Source organism: Caloenas nicobarica, chromosome 2, assembly GCF_036013445.1.
Source record: "Caloenas nicobarica isolate bCalNic1 chromosome 2, bCalNic1.hap1, whole genome shotgun sequence".
NCBI classification, from domain to species: Eukaryota; Metazoa; Chordata; class Aves; order Columbiformes; family Columbidae; genus Caloenas; species Caloenas nicobarica.
Window position 1 is genome coordinate 43,078,255 of NC_088246.1, and position 16,150 is coordinate 43,094,404.

Genomic DNA, 16,150 nt, shown 5'->3' on the forward strand with positions numbered 1-16,150 from the left:
TTAGCAGCTTACACGAGATTTTTTTTTTCCTTTCTCTTCTTGTATTTGTGTTGATAACATTGGAGAGCCGGTGGCTGGTACTGATTTAGATTTCCAGCCTGGATTTGCTCTTGTTTTTCTCCCTACTCCAGTTCTCCTTGTGCAGTGCTGCGTGGCGCTGGCAGCCTGAGAGAGAGGGAGCTCCAGTCACACACATGCACTCCGACCGCGGAGAAGAGATTAACATCCAGGAGCCCACATTTGCAATAGCGGGTGGTGCTGGGGTTTGGGGGGGAGGCGAGGGGAAAATAAAATAAAAGCAACAATCGGGTAAATGCTCGTCTCTTCTCGCCACCAGCACCTTGCACAGGTCTGAAATCGCTCGTTTTGCTTTGCTGTATTGCGCTTGCCTGGGATGTGGAGAGGGGAGGGGGAGGGGAGGAAGGGTGAGGTTTAACTTTTACTTGACATTACCGGGTTATTGTCAGTTCCTCCGTGTTAAACCCCGGTGGTTTCCCCTCGCCCCCACCCCCTCCCCGGGCTCAGCTCCCTCCACTTAACTTTGTTCAAAGGGCTGGAGCCAGAAGGGCTTGCCCGGGCCTGGGACATAGATAGCGTAAAGTAAATAACCGCCACAATTAGACTGGGGCCGGGAGTTGATCTTCGTGGCGAGAGATCTGCTTAGTTAGCGTTTGCCGTTTCGGGGCGATTGAAGGCCATCGTACCAAGGACAGGCGCGCACACGTACACACACACACACACACTCACTCTTACACACACACACACACACGCTGGATACAAAAGTCTGGAGGATCTAGGGGAGGATTGCAGCCGCCGGATCGGTGCAGCAGCGGCGGCCAGAGCCATGCGTGTCACGGCCTCCTGAGGGGGGGAAAGGAAGGAAGGAAGAAAGGGAAAAAAAAAGGAAAGCAAGCAAGAAAGAAAAAAGAAAAGAGAGAGAAAGGAAAGCACAAGAAAGACGCGGGGCGGTGGAAAGTGTTTGCCTGCTTTTGTCTCGCAGTACAGTGAACTGGAAGATGGAGATGGATGTTAAGGGAGTTTCTCCGTGCCCGGAGCCCATCCCCCCGGCGGCGGGGTCTGGCGGCTGCCCGCACCAGCGCCCGCACCACCGCGATGGGCAGCCCGCGGAGCCGGCCCCCGCCGCCGACAGCGGCCACCCGGAGCGGAGGCACGGCAGCGAGAAAGAGGACAAAAAGGTAGGTCCGCTCCGCCGCCGGCCGGCCGGCGCCGCGCCCGCCGGAGGGGCCGGCTGCCCGGGGCCGCGCTCGGCGGGGCGGGCGGGAGGGGGGCGGCGGGCCCGCTCCGGCTCCCGCCCGGCCGCGGGCAGCCCCCGCGCCGCCCTTTGTCAGCGCGGCGGCGGCAGGGAGGCGGGGGGCCGGCGGCGGAGGTTGTCTGAGGACACGGGGGCGGCGGCGCGGGGAGGCGCGGGGCCGCCGCGGGGCGCGGGGCACCGGGCATTGTTCCGCCCGCCCTGCGGGAGCGGCGGCGCGGGCGGCGGCCCAGGTGCCGCCGCGAAAGTTTACCTCAGTTCGAGGGGCCAGTGCCGGCAGGGCCGCCGCTGCCCTCCCCTCGCCTCGGTTTTCACTCGGCGGCGAGGGGCGAGTCCCCCTCCAGCCCTGCTGTGTCATTGTGGACCGGGGGACGGCTGCTGGCTGCCGAGTGAAAACCTGTGGGTGACGGAGTTCAACGAGAAATGGGTCAGATCGCACCTTTTAGTGCGGATGTGTCTGCTGCTGGAAGGATCGGAAAGTAGGGAGGATGGGTTGGGAAAAGGTTGCCGTTAAGATAATGTCAGCGGAGTGCGTTGATCAGTGCTTTTGTCTGTGGGCACTGTCTTCATTTCCATTCATTTTTCTCGGCATGGGTTTACCAAACTGAAGCCGATGAATTCTGCTGTGTCTGTAGGTCTGTTACGGGCAGCGACTGATAAACGTGTAAGTTCCATCGCAATACGTTGATTGCTGCAAGGAGTGATCGGTGTGTGCTGGACCGTAAACCACATCCGTTTATATTTTATTGAAATCCGAGTAATTCTCTGGGTGGTCACATACCCCCAAACAGATTATAATCCTGTCGTAAATGAAAAAAGAAATGTTGCCGTGTACTGGATTTGAATAGTGTTTCTTCAACTAGTTTTACTATAGTTTGGTTTTGTTAGAGATGTGTCAGAGAACAGTAACACAATGAAGGAACGTAAACCAGCGATGTAATGAATCAATGCAACAACTATGTCACACCACGTATTTGCATGGCTAGAGTTGGAATTATCATGAGAATTACACGGTATTTTGGAAAAATGGTGTCTCTAACTGGAGAGCCCGAGTTTGTGGTATTTACCTCCTGTACTTTTACGTTTGCTACTGTTTGTTAAAATCTGTCCTATTGTTTTAATTATAAGAGGGTGTCAACGGCTGATCACTTAAACAGGGCCTGTACGATTTAATAAGGTGGATACAAGGGCTTTACTTTTAAGGTGATAACTGGTGGTTTACGTATTGTGATAGGGGAACACAGAATTTCATCTCCCTTGAGTTTGCAAATATATCTTTCTGTCGTGACTGCATGGTACTGTATACAGCTAAATGATTTGTGTGTGTTTACTTCTAGTATCTCTTTCCTTGCATTGTGTTACTTACTGCAACTTAAAATGGTTTTCTTTCAAAATAATTAAAATGTAGAGCCAAGGTTGCCATTTACATGAGCTGGTTGTGCCAGTGCCTTGAGCATTTAAAACCCTGCCATCAGCAGAAATCCATGCTCAATAGTTACCTTCTGATGTGTTGCACAGTCTGTCTAATGTTTTACCAATTGTGGACGTGAGGAAGGCAAACAAAGTATAACTGGAGGTGAATGAGGACTAGAGAAGGCCTGAGTCTCTATGGTGTGGCTAATTAATGTGTTTAGATAACTCAGTATTGTACTGTTTTCTTCTCTATTTGCCAGCATTTTCTGGACATAGAAACAAAAGCACTACCTTTTTTTTTCTTAGTTGTAGCCTTGCTAATGTACTGTGAGATATATATATACACACACGTATATATATTTAAATCCATTATCAGCGTTTCCAGGCTCACCATTGCCAAGGTGGTTGCAATGACTAACTTGTATTTTTGGGAAGTGCTGTGATATTTCAAACCTCCCTAAATGTATGTATCTTTTCTGGATGCTGTCCCAGGACGAACAGTACTTCTTATTAGTGCAGAAGTATTTCAGATATCTGGTAAAATAGTGGCACCAGAAGTGTGATGAGAAGGGGAAAACCCATTAAAGCGATAGCAAAATCCAACACTATTGTGAAAAAGACATTCCAGCCACAAAACAAACCCCAAGTATTGCTGGAAACATCATCTAAGAACTTTCTAAATGGATTGAAATAACAGTTCCAGTGTTTATTTGACTCTTACACAAATGTCAGAGGAACATGGATATATCCTAGAAGAGTAAGCACTCTACATGGAAATTGTAAAGGACATTAGAAGAGCCTGATTTCCTGACATGTGTATACTTATGAATAGCTAAGTATTAAGACTTCACAAAATCTCATGATTCCACTGTCAGGACTTGCTTTTTGGGTCATTGTTGAGTTATAAAATGTCTTTTATCATTGAGCTCCAATTCCACTGGAGGTAAAAAGAGTTTTGCTTCCATCTATATGGAACTGGATCAAATTTGTGCTCTAATAAAGCTATTTTTTTTGTCACTACTTCCAAAAGGAACATTGCTGAATTAACCGAAGAAAGTATTTTCCTGATTCTATGGAATTTTCAGTAGAAGGTACTACCATAGTGTCAATTATATGGCTGTTGTAGTTTTTTTCTGCTGCATGTTCATTTTTTATCTTTGAACTTCAATAAAATTATGAAACATATGCATAACTTGAAATATATCCCACTGTCTTCAGCTGGGATGCCGATGTGCTGAAGTGTATGCTCAAGTACTTTGTTGGAGGAAGACCTAGGTTACCATCCATACATATTTCTGTGTTGAAACCATCTCTGACCAGTGTATGAGGAGAGAAATTACGAAGATTGACTTTATAATTTATTAAGTATACTGTACTTGGTGTTTTAAAGCATAGTTGCCATTTAAGTGAGAGAAAATTAAGCAGAAATAGTAGAGTGTAAGATTTAGGTTGACTCTATAAGGATACTTGTTTTTCTCTTAAAGTGAAACACATCAGAAAATATTTTTCAACACTCCTATGATGCTTCCTGTTATTTTAGTTAAAAGTGTGTAGGTCTAACCCTATATATAGCATGTTGACATTCTCCAGTATGACAAAGTCGTACTGGAGTCCTGGGTGACCTGAGGAGGGAAAAACGTGCTATCCCAGCTATTTGTTCCCACTGGAGGTGCCCGATGCCTGTGACTGGGCTCTCACCCCGTCTTGCCACTCTGTGACTGGTGCAAAGGGGACGCTGGCCCATACACGTTGCCAAGGATTCTTTCCAGGTTATACTGGAGCGATAGCATCTTTGCAAGGATCAGTGTAGGGTGTGCTTTGAGAGTTGAAGGTAACTCTGCAATTCCTTTGCAGATCCGTGACTATGGGTGACATTTGTCACCACTGACATTACAACCAAGATTTTCCCAGGAGTGGTAGCCTGAGTTAGGACTTTCAAACCCTTAGCTACAGCCAATGTGTTATAGTATTTCCATTTTCTGAAGTACTTAGTAGCCCCCCAGTCCTCCAAAAGTTGGTCCTAGGTATGGATTTGATAATGTAACATTGCACACCCAAATAGAATCATAGAATCATAGAATCATTTTTGTTGGAAGAGACCCTCAAGATCATCGAGTCCAACCATAACCTAACTCTGGCACTAAACCATGTCCCTAAGAACCTCATCTATGATTCTATATTCCAAAAAAAAGACCAGTCAAATGCATGCTAGTAAAACAGAGGAAATTCAATTAAAGAAGACCAGGAGCTTGCACTAACAACAGTCTAGTGCAATCCCAGAAAACAGAAAGGAAAGCAAAAAAAGGAAATGTTCTTTTAAACTCTGCTTTAGAAGAATATTAAAAGTTATTAGAAGAATATGTTTAAATCTAAAGAGGTATTACAATAATAAGAAAATAATTCATTACATTTAGGGTAAAATTTTATATTTTACTTTATCGAAGTACTTTATAAACATTAACTCAGATAGGTCTAATCATCCTTTAACCAAAGATAAAGGGAAAATCTTCAGTAGGCGTTTGATTGAAGCCAATCACTGAAATTTACAGATAGAGATACTTAACCCTAGGTAAGTTAAAGACGAATAAAATAAATAAGAAAATTTTATTTTGTTTTCCACAGAGGAAAACCTCAGTATGTCTGAGGTTTCCACAAATCATTTAGCACAGATGATTTACAAGCCCACCCAGAGCTTTCACTTTATACCTACATTCCATATACAAAACCCCCTCTGAAATAGCTCCAAGGTGAAGAACCTTCTGTGTATTTACATGGAAATCAGCACACCAAGGTTACAGCAAAAGTAAGCCTGTCTAGGCTGGCTACATTGTATTCTGGTTCAAAAACAATTTGCCAGTGTTTGATGTAAGAGTTCTGAAGTGTTTTGTGGGTTTATATGTATGTCATTTCCCAGAATTCTCGCCTGTGATATCGCTGTGTGAGAGTGGTACCCAGGTGTGAGCTTCTGGAGGGGAAAAGCTGAGTGCTTTGGGGAAAGGCACTTGGTGTTAACTTGGGAATTCTGTTCTGCTGTGCACGTGGTCTGATCTAATCGCCAGTCTCCGAAAGCTTTCCGCTAGTGTATTTGCAGGACTGCTGCTATCAACAATACGGTGGTTTTTCAATCATCCTCCACAAGAGTAGGTCAGGAAGAGAGGAAGATTCTTCATGGGCAATTCTTTTTTAATGATTTCTCTTATGTATTTGCTTTTGTGTGGTTTGAAAAGCCATATGTTATTATGCATTTACATTAGAGAAGAGATGGTCGAAGAAGTGCGGTTTATGCTTGAAGCAGATGGTGGGAAGTTTCTTTTTGGGGGATGGATCACTCCAGTCTCAGGTTAGAGGTGCCTGTCTTACCTTAGGCAGTTCCATTGTGCACAGGAGAGTAGTTGTCAACCGCTGTCTTTCTCCTGGAGGTTTAGGTGTTTTGTCAGATAAACTGGGCACAACCCATCGAGCAACTTGAAGTTAAGATCCAAAAGCTGAAACTGAAATAAGTAGTGGATAAGAGGAGCAAGTCTGGATTGTCTGGGACAAAGAAGGAAGGGTTAGACAGCACTACCAGTTGCTGTTGGCTGCAGATTCTCCTGGTAACTGTATAAAATGCAACACCTTGTACTAGCTGGAGTTGCCAAGTACTGAAGGCTTTGTGCCAGGTGTATCATGGGCTACGGTCCTGCCAAGATGTAATCCAGGCATGAGCAGTCAAGGTCAGGCCATTGTCTGCCTGGATGGACAAATTCTTAGCCACCCAGAGATGGCAGAAAAATTTACCTGCGGCTGTGCTATTCTGAGAGTTTGATGTCAGACAGAAATTCCAGTGTATCTTTGAAGTATGGACAGAGCTAAAGAATAACGGGTCTTTCCCTAACTCATTGCTCAAAATGTTTCAGAAAACATTCCTCAGCCCAGCAACATCAACTCTGTCTTTTTCAGGTCCAGTTTTAAGCACTTATTCCTCATTCTTAAGTTGCTCCTGCTGTGGGTCGTCATGATATCGATATTGATCTACATAGTTCAGTGTCTTCCTGATGAAATGATCTGAAGAAAAGCATAATCTGTGCTAGCACCCTGTCCTTCCAGAGTTCCCAGGGCCTGGTGGCTGTCTGGGTGGTGAGTCTGTCCCAAAGCCACAGACTCAGGACGTGCTCAGTCCCTTATATTTGGGTCTTTGTCCTGCAGACTCCAAGGTCACGGCTCTGGGGAAGGCTCTAATTCCCAGCAGCATGGGGAGGCTCCCAGACGCGTGTGCCTGGAACAGCTGCCCAGAGCTACATTGCCTGGCAGGTGCCTCTGGAAGGGAGGTTTTGGTCCCTTCTGTTGCTGCTGTGGGCAGCAAGGCTATTAACCATGCCGTTAACCTGTTTCAGTGAGCAAGGCCCAGGGGCCATCTGCTTTGAGGGGAATTAAAAAAAATCAGATTAAGTAATATAAAAAAGAGTATATTCACTGTGAACTGAAAGCCTTGCTTTGCAGGCAGGTCTACTTCTGCATTTCCATGCATTTGATGTACTCTAGCTCTCACACTTCTCTTGCCTTCTAGTGAGAGAATCCTTAAATGAACCTGGGATTGTGCAGATGAGAGGAATAGAGAGAAAGAGAGAAATTGTCAGTACCTCAACTGAAGGCAAGACTATGAAACTATTTTATTAGACATCAGAGAATCCATAAGGAGAAGAGATATTTGGAATCAGGCCTCATAATTTTCATAGCTGCAAAACTACCTTTTATCTCATATTCCGAGAAATGCTTTTATTGATATGGGAAATACACTTACCTAAATTAATGTAAATACACATTTTAAATGTATTTATTTTCAGGTGGCATATTGAGAATCTGGAATGTGGAAAATGAAGTCCAGCACTGGTTTCGTGTTAGAGTTAAAGCATAAAGTTGGAGAGGGAGGAACTGACTTCTGCGTTTGCCTGTGTCTATGCTAAAACAACATACGTGACAGTGCATATGAATGATTTTTTAAAATCTTACCCAATGCTGCAACTTCCGAAAGAAGAATATGCTATTTAAAATAGTTGTCCCCTTAGATAAATTGCATGAGAAATGTTTTGGCAAGGAGTGAACAGCTCTTTAAATTTTTCAACCAACTGATCAATAAGTGGATGAAGCTTGAAAAGCTGATCACTCTGAATGATTCCTGGGGTAAACATAGAAATACTCATTGTAATGTAGACACTTTGTGAAAACTAAGTGCTTCTTAGAGTTATTACATAGAGAAATCAAGTGCATATGTAGTTGATTAGGTAACAAATCCAGGGACATAAACAATGAACATCATGGGTGGGAGCTAAATGACGTTCTTGAGTTGTCGGAAACACAACAACAAATTTTGCATGCAGAAGACACAGAACTGGCTCTCTGGCTAAAGGCAAATTCATCCTGGCTGCAGAAGGGTTGTGAGGATTCCTACTCGGAGGAAGATGCAGCACTGAAAAGGGCATTGTTACCTCCTCTTGAGCAGCTGGGACATTGCCTTGGCTCAGATGTCGTGGTATGCGTTTGTGCCTATGTGTTGAGACTGGAAAGCAGTCCTATTCAGGGCTGCACATGACAGCCCAGCGCTTGGCCAGTGCATGACATAGCCTTCCCAATTCTGTAGAACTTGTTCTCAAAAGCGCAGCATTCACAGGAATTCCCGTCCCAGGGTTGGGTGCCAGCTTGTAATGTATCTGAGGCTTCAAACAATGGCTAATCAATTAAGCTAGAAAAGAACAATACCCGTGTTGTTGCATGCTATTCCCAGTGTTTTGCTAGCTGCTCACAGTGTTTTTAGACGATCTCTATCTGTGGTAAAAGCTTACTGTGTTGTACTGCACACTTACAGCACAGTAATTCTTACTATATTGAGGTTAAGGTTTACTGGATTGCTCAGAGCTAAGAGAGAAGAATAGTTACTGATGTGTGAAGTGGTTCAGTTTTTGTTTGGGTCCATATTTGGTTGTTCTCTGCCTGACAGTAGCCATTGCCGCTCACACAGTGACTGAGATTATTTCCCTGTAGCTTGTGCTAGGTGGATTTCTGTACTGACTAGCTGCCAGTAGTAATTATCCAGTAAGAGCAGAAAAAGTTGCACAGTCTCGGTAGAGTTACTAGCTTTTAACCACCTGTCTCAGAAAATACCCAAATAGTAAAGAAAATGGGACTGCAGCTGTAAATACAAAAAATGACAACAGGAGCACTGATAATAATTTCCATGAAAGTAGCACTCCGGTCGGGTTCTAATGGGTTGTTTAAACATGTAGAAGAAAAAAGGACAAATCTGAAAGATATTACAGATATTAAGTGTTCTACAGTTTATTTCCTTCCTCACTCCTCATCCTTTTTCCATGGCTCTGGAATTCTCTTCTGTCTATAATGAAAGCTTCTGTTTTGTTTCATTTCCCCATGTTGCATTCTGAGCTATAAGGGGAATATGAATTGATCCAGAAACGATAATAACCAGTGCCTCTTAACTAGGATAAAACAAGACACAATTTGGCTCATACTATGGACAAGGATAGTCATGTATAAAATTTGTTAGACAGCCATGAAAAAAGAGTAATTTTTCCATGCCTAACAGCTTCTGCCATGTGTTTAAATACAGCTGTTATTTTCATTATACATTCTATTAAGTGAAGACCCGTCTTGTTATAAAAGCAGAATAGAAATAGTTTCCTTGACTGAAAAACAAGTGTTGGGTGAATAAAAATTACAGCTTGGTTAATATACTTACTGTTCTCAGGCTTCCAAGTTCATGCCATTGAACACCTTGGCCTAGAGTTTCATAGTTTATTCATTCCAGAAAAATACACAGGTTGTTTGAAGTGATAATGTGATTAACAACTGAAAATACTGCAGGGAGATAAAGCAGGTATTTCCCCATTTAGTTTTAGACCATCTGCAAAGGATAGTTATCGCCGACTGGAGAATGAAAATAAAAATGGTGTGGAACCTATGCCTGTTCCGTTAGCACAGGGTCCATGTTAATTGATTACAACAAGTGCCTGAAGCACCACTGACACCTCTTCTTCGCTATTAACTAATGATGGTTGTCTCACTGAGATTATTACCGAGTCTATACACATTTCCAGGAACCTGTAGCAGAAAATCTCTTTTTGGATCCAAGCTAACATGCTCAGAATAAGTCTTTGTGGAAAGGGAGTTAAAGGTCTAGTAGTATCTACCAAAGATAATTGTTGTAGCTGTTATGTCTAGCAGTAATTTGATGTTTGCTATAGTATAATAAATATCCATCATGCTTTGCTGAGAATTAAAAAAGAGTAGTTATTGCCTTGAGCTAGTTACTATGTGAATCAGACATAATGCAGGAAGGATAAGTACAAGTGCTCACAGACAGGCAGGTGAGCAAGTTATGTGGGGTGGGGTGTAAATAACTTCTGCGCTTCACACAGAATCACAGAATGTTAGGGATTGGAAGGGACCTCGAAAGATCATCTAGGTGAATTAAGAGCAAAAGGGAGTGGCACAGAGGGAGTCCTCACAGGAGAACAAATTGAAAACAGCAACTTTTGAGTAGGACTGAAAGGAGAGAGTTTGTAAGGTTCATGTTTTGAGACGAAAGAACTTTATGAAGTGTGTATTGGGTCCACGTGGAGTTAAGGAAGCCCACAAGAAAACCTCGCAAAATGCCTATCTATGCTTCACAGACATTATACAGTGCCCTGGTTAGCCTCGTTAACTTTATTGAGTGTGCTTCGAGGACATGCAGACTTTCGAAGTATGTGAAGGCCACTTTTAATAATTAATTGGCTTTTTCTCTCCCACCTATTGCTTCATATCTAATAAAAAGCTACAGTGAGTCCTTGCCAAAGCCAACAGATAAAATAATATTTAGGTTAGTTGGGTTTGAGATATGACATGCTAGAAAGGATATCCCCAGAAATCTTAGAAGTGAAACAATCCCCAATTTTTGTCCTGTCTTATTTCTCTTAAGCAGAGCAGCCACCATCCACACTATCATCTACATCCGTGTACACACAATGTGACACAGGAAGCGACACACCATTATCAGCTGGCTGTTACGATGGAAATGGTGAGCTTGCTGGCCTGACATCAAAGACAGACATCCACAGATGTTCTGTAGTCTCTTACGTGTGTGCAGTTAAAGCATGCCTGTTGTGCACTTGGGGAAATTTTTGTTTAAACAGAGAACATTTAAGTTTGGAGGAGGCCATGAATATGTTTCCACAGGGAGAAGGGAGGAAATCAGTAAGCTTAATGGGAAGGAAAGCCATATTAGTTTCCAAGAGACCAAGAAGAGCAAGGCATTAACAAAGTGCTGGACATTCATCCTGAACCTGACTTTATCTGCCTCTCACATTAAGAAGGTGGCTAATGCAGTGGAAGCTTACTGTCACCTGATATTGTGGTCTTACTCAAAGCCTGGCCTTGTTAGACCTTAAAATGGTGACGAAACATGCCTCTTCTTGAACTTGTCAAGAGGACACACCCTGTGCAGAAGATAAGTACACGATGAATCAATTCTAAGAGAAGCCATGTGGATGCTAGAGAGTCAGAAGCAATCAAAGTCAATGTGGTTCAGGGAATCTTTACAAGAAGGATCATACCACAGGACTGTCATGAGATATTCAGCCGGATCAACATCAGAACTGGAATTACCCACTGCTGGAAATGTTGCTCAGGGCAGGATCAAGGCTCTGGCTTCTCTGTCCGGTCTCTGCTGTGCATGTTCTGCCTGTTGGTAAGACTCACCAACTTTGCAGCTAAACTGAGGAAGTGTGGTCTGGACGATCGGGTAGTGAGGTGGACTGTGAACTGGCTGAAGGAAAGAAGCCAGAGAGCTGTGGTAAATGGGACAGAGTCTAGTTGGAGGCCTATATCTAGTGGAGTCCCTCAAGGGTCGGTACTGGGACCAGTATTATTCAATATATTTATCAATGACTTGGATGAGGGAATAGAGTGCACTTTCAGCAAGTTTGCTGGTGATACAAAACTGGGAGGAGTGGCTGGCATGCCAGAAGGCTGTGCTGCCATCCAGCAAGACCTCGACAGACTGGAGAGTTGGGCAGGGAAAAATTTAATGAAATATAACAAGGGCAAGTGTAGAGTCTTGCATCTGGGCAGGAACAACCCCAGGTTCCAGTATAAGTTGGGGAACGACCTATTAGCAGTGTAGGGGAAAGGGACCTGGGGGTCCTGGTGAGCAGCAGGATGACCATGAGCCAGCACTGTGCCCTTGTGGCCAAGAAGGCCAATGGCATCCTGGGGTGTATAAGAAGTGGGGTGGTTAGTAGATCAAGAGAGGTTCTCCTTCCCCTCTACTCTGCCCTGGTGAGACTGCATCTGGAATATTGTGTCCCTCAATTCAAAAAGGACAGGGAACTGCTTGAGAGAGTCCAGCGCAGAGCCACAAAGATGATTAAGGGAGTGGAGCATCCCCCTGATGAGGAAAGGCTGAGGGAGCTGGATCTCTTTAGCTTGGAGAAGAGGAGACTGAGGAGTGACCTCATTCATGTTTATAAATATGTAAAGGGCGAGTGTCACGAGGATGGAGCCAGGCTCTTCTTGGTGACAATCAATGGTAAGACAGGGGGCAATGGGTACAAACTGGAACACAGGGCATTCCACTTAAGTATGAGAAGAAACTTCTTCACAGTGAGGGTGACAGAGCACTGGAACAGGCTGCCCAGGGAGGTTGTGGAGTCTTGTTCTCTGGAGACGTTCAAAACCCGCCTGGACACATTCCTGTGTAAGCCCATCTAGGTGTTCCTGCTCTGGCAGGGGGTTTGGACTAGGTGATCTTTCGAGGTCCCTTCCAATACCTAATGTTCTGTGATTCTTCTTTAGGCAGTGTTTCATAGTCATATCCTTTTGCATGCTCTTGATGCAGAACAGGTCTTTCTGACTAACTGGTCAAGTGCACAATAGGCTATCTGTTAGCTCACACTATCCCATGGACTCTGGCTTTATTCCCGTTATCTCAGAACTATCCATAACGCCTATGTTGTCTCCAGATACAAGTGAAGTACCTGAAAATATGTCGTTCTGCAGTGCCAGTCTGCATTTCGCAAGTCTCTGTGCATGTTACCTGTGATCATGTCATGACACCTCTTAGTCGTACAACCTTTTCTGATGGTAGTAACTGGAAGAGACCAGAGCCATTAAAATTAGATAAGCATAGATAACCGGTGCTTCTATATTACGTACTGTATATTATTACATAGGACTAGGAACAGGACGACACAGTGATAAAATAGTTAACAGGTGCCTAAAGCGTTACTCTCTTATTTGCTGATACAGGTGACTTGTTTCTCACCTACACAAAGGAGAATTAGAGGTGAATCTGTCATAGGTAGAACCTTTGCCACTTTTAAGATGCAGGCCGGAGCAGTTGTACCTGTTGACATACAGTTCTGTGGTGTCAACAGTTTCAGCACGCAGTGGACTCCTTGCTTTGTCGTACCTCATGGGTTCCCTTCTCATTCTGCAGCAGAGACTGTCACAGCTACCCAGGAAGATGATGAGGACAGGACTTCAGCAGTCAGGGTCAGGACCTCTGAAAGGTGGTGTGAACATCACTGCAGAGAATTTAAAAGGTGAGGTACCAAATGATAAGTACAGAAATGCACTTTGCATCAAGCTATGCTGTGCACAAGCAGGTTTCTATGTATAGTTCAGGGTAAAGGCAGAAAATACTAAGTTCTGCTTCCAACCGGGAGTTGTTGTATTATATTATAATGGTGGGTAAAAGTACTGGTGAAAAAGCACATGTGCAACAGGTAGGCAAGAATAATAAAACTCATATTTAGAAGCCAAAGCAATAGAAAATGTATAAATGCAGCAAAGGGATCCAGTGGTAAATTTTAAGTGCAAAGTTGAGGAAAAGAGGAACAAGGTAGTTTATTCATCTTCCTCTGTTGTCAGCAAGTGTGGGGGAATGGGACTTGTGCGTATGGCAGGCCATTGTGTGCTCTGAAGTACCTGGGGCACTTTCTCCACAGGTAAAATACTCTTTGGGTACTTTTTCTGTCCAGGTGGTACTGGATGCCAGTGCAACACTGGCCATAGTGGGGGACAAAGTGTCACCTCTGGTCTGTTGTCTGTTGCTGTCCCCTTTCCTGGTCTCCTTCCAAACCTGTGCCAGCATGTACTGGCAAGGCTTCTACGGACTTGGGAACAGAGGGCAGAGACTGCACCTTTGACAGGAGTATTACCATATCTCTCTGACAGCAGCTTTAGCACTTTAGCATCAGCCTGGTTGTGCACAGGTCAAAAGGACCAATAAGTTAATAAATTTAAAAAAAACACCACTGAGTTTGCAAAAGTGCTTCTAAAATGCCAACAACATTTTTAAAGCTGAGATCTAATTTTTTACTTCCTAGTAGACTAAGGACAAATTTTGTATCCTACTGGCAAAGGAAATTCACCACTTTTTCACAGGTAAGAAAGCATGTTATATTTTACCTTCTTGTAATTATTTATGACCAAGCAAAACTTGTTATTAATAGAAACTGTGCAGAAAGGAGTGTGGAGGTACAGATTGTTAAAAATAATCCAGAAGAAGGTGGATTAGTAGGCTCGGATGAGGTAGTCGGGTGTGTGTTGTCAGTACACTAGCAGTTTAAAGGATTGTATTTCCACACCTAGCAGAAGGACTGCTGTAGCATGAATGGGAAATTGAAACTCCCTCCTGTGCATTAAGTGCTTCAAAGTTGTAAGGGAACTGTTTTGCCTGGTATAATTTTGGGAATAATTTTTGTGTTTGGAGAAAAAGGAGGGAACATGGACAGGTTGCAGTTTGAAATAAATCTGGGGATTAAAGTTTGTTAAAATAACAATTCCACTGAAAATGCGTAGTCCAAATCTTACTCTATTCTACACAAAAGACAGAAACAACCTTTATTGGTTGGGATTAGGAATTATCCTGCCTTAGAACAGGAGAATGCTGTAGATCTTCTACTTCATTCTTGTATGATTTTGTGCCAGAAAATACTTATATGCTTTTTAAAAAGAAACTCCATCTACACAGGTTTCCAGATGCATTCACCTCAAAAGTTGATATGAATTACCTGACAATTGGATAAAATGAATGCAACTGTAAATAAAATTACTCACTGCAGTCTCTCAGTCAGGAGTGTCCACTTGCAGGACCAGATCTTGCCATTTCAAACTTTTGAGGGGCAAGTACCATCTCTCTCTATGTATTTAAACATTGCTGCTACAATGGAACATATATACTTATATGTTCATGTAGTACTAAGTATAATTGTGTAAAAGTGTATTTCCTGCTATATCTGAAACAGTCTTAGAGCTCAGTAAAACAAGTATGCTTTGGAAGTGATATCCTACAAGACTGTCTCTAACCTGAATCTATTTTTGATAGTAGATAGTTCATAAAAAGTGCTAGTATAATAACTGAACAATAGTTTGAAGCACCTTAAAAAGAAAATACATTTAAAACTTGACACCATCAGCAAACTTACATTTTGCTAGGGTGATACATTTAAAGAAGTATTTCATTATAACACAATATTTCACATTTCAACTAGTCTCTTTTTTTCTATGTAGAAGGGATGCGTAACAATGTCAACTGTTGCTGTTGATACCGGAGCCTTATCCTGCACAACAGATTTATAAGAGCAGAATGCTTTGTCCTCTTGCTCCTGCAGGAGCATCAGTTTGAAGAGTAACACATCTGTACTAGATTCAGGCTGCTTTTTTATCAGCAGCCAGTGGTGACACTCTTAAGAAAGGGCCGAATTCTCATACCTACAAATAAATTTGTCAACAAAATATGAGCATGTGAGACAACAGTTCAGTCACATTTTGCTTTCTTTTTTCCTCTCTCGTGCTAGGGCGTAACTTCCAACTGTCAGCTCCTTCAGCCCAGTGTCAGCCTTTTGATAATTGCTGCAGCATGTCAAGCTCTTTAAAATTACCATATGTCAGCTGTTTACCATATTGACTGAAAAGCACGTGTATTGGGTTATTCCCTTTTGCATTGCCTGTATTGCTCTTGGTGACAGCCAGGTGATTATTTCGGCTGGCAATTCAGCCGCTGGCAGGAATGCCCTGGCTATATTTGATGTGGTTCTGCCGAGTTCGGGAAAGTCGCAGAACCAGATAGCAGGAAGAATGGGGCTGGGTGGGGGGATGTACCAGGCAGGCCAGCTAGTGAGCAGACGGACTTAGGGACCTGATCCCCTCCTTCCTTGCCTGCATATTTAGACAACCAGGGAGCAGTTATGCTGTAGGTTGCGTGATAGAATCATAGAATCATTTCAGTTGGAAGAGACCCTCAGGATCATCGAGTCCAACCATAACTTAACCTAACTCTAGCACTAAACCATGTCCCTAAGAACCTTGTCTAAATGCCTTTTAAACACCTCCAGGAATGATCTCTGTGGGAATTTGTTCCTGCGAAGACCTGGCTACAGAAGCAGGAAAATCTGTTTGTCCTGGTGTCTGCCTGAGTTTTTGACTAATGCC

At 43.4% G+C, this 16,150-nt stretch overlaps 1 protein-coding gene across 7 annotated transcripts in view; it reads left to right on the forward strand.

Moving 5' to 3' along the window:
- The first annotated feature begins 278 nt into the window (after positions 1-278).
- Positions 279-16,150, forward strand: part of RBMS3 (RNA binding motif single stranded interacting protein 3) — a 713,822-nt gene continuing 697,950 nt past the window's right edge. For 5 of the 7 annotated variants that reach the window (XM_065627650.1, XM_065627653.1, XM_065627654.1 and 2 more), the window contains exon 1: positions 597-1,196. In XM_065627650.1, coding sequence (XP_065483722.1) covers positions 1,017-1,196 — 180 coding nt within the window. In that variant the 5' untranslated portion in view covers positions 597-1,016. Of the gene's footprint in view, positions 350-596; positions 1,197-16,150 lie in introns of those variants that run through there. The other 2 variants (XM_065627651.1, XM_065627659.1) reach the window with 2 other exon arrangements.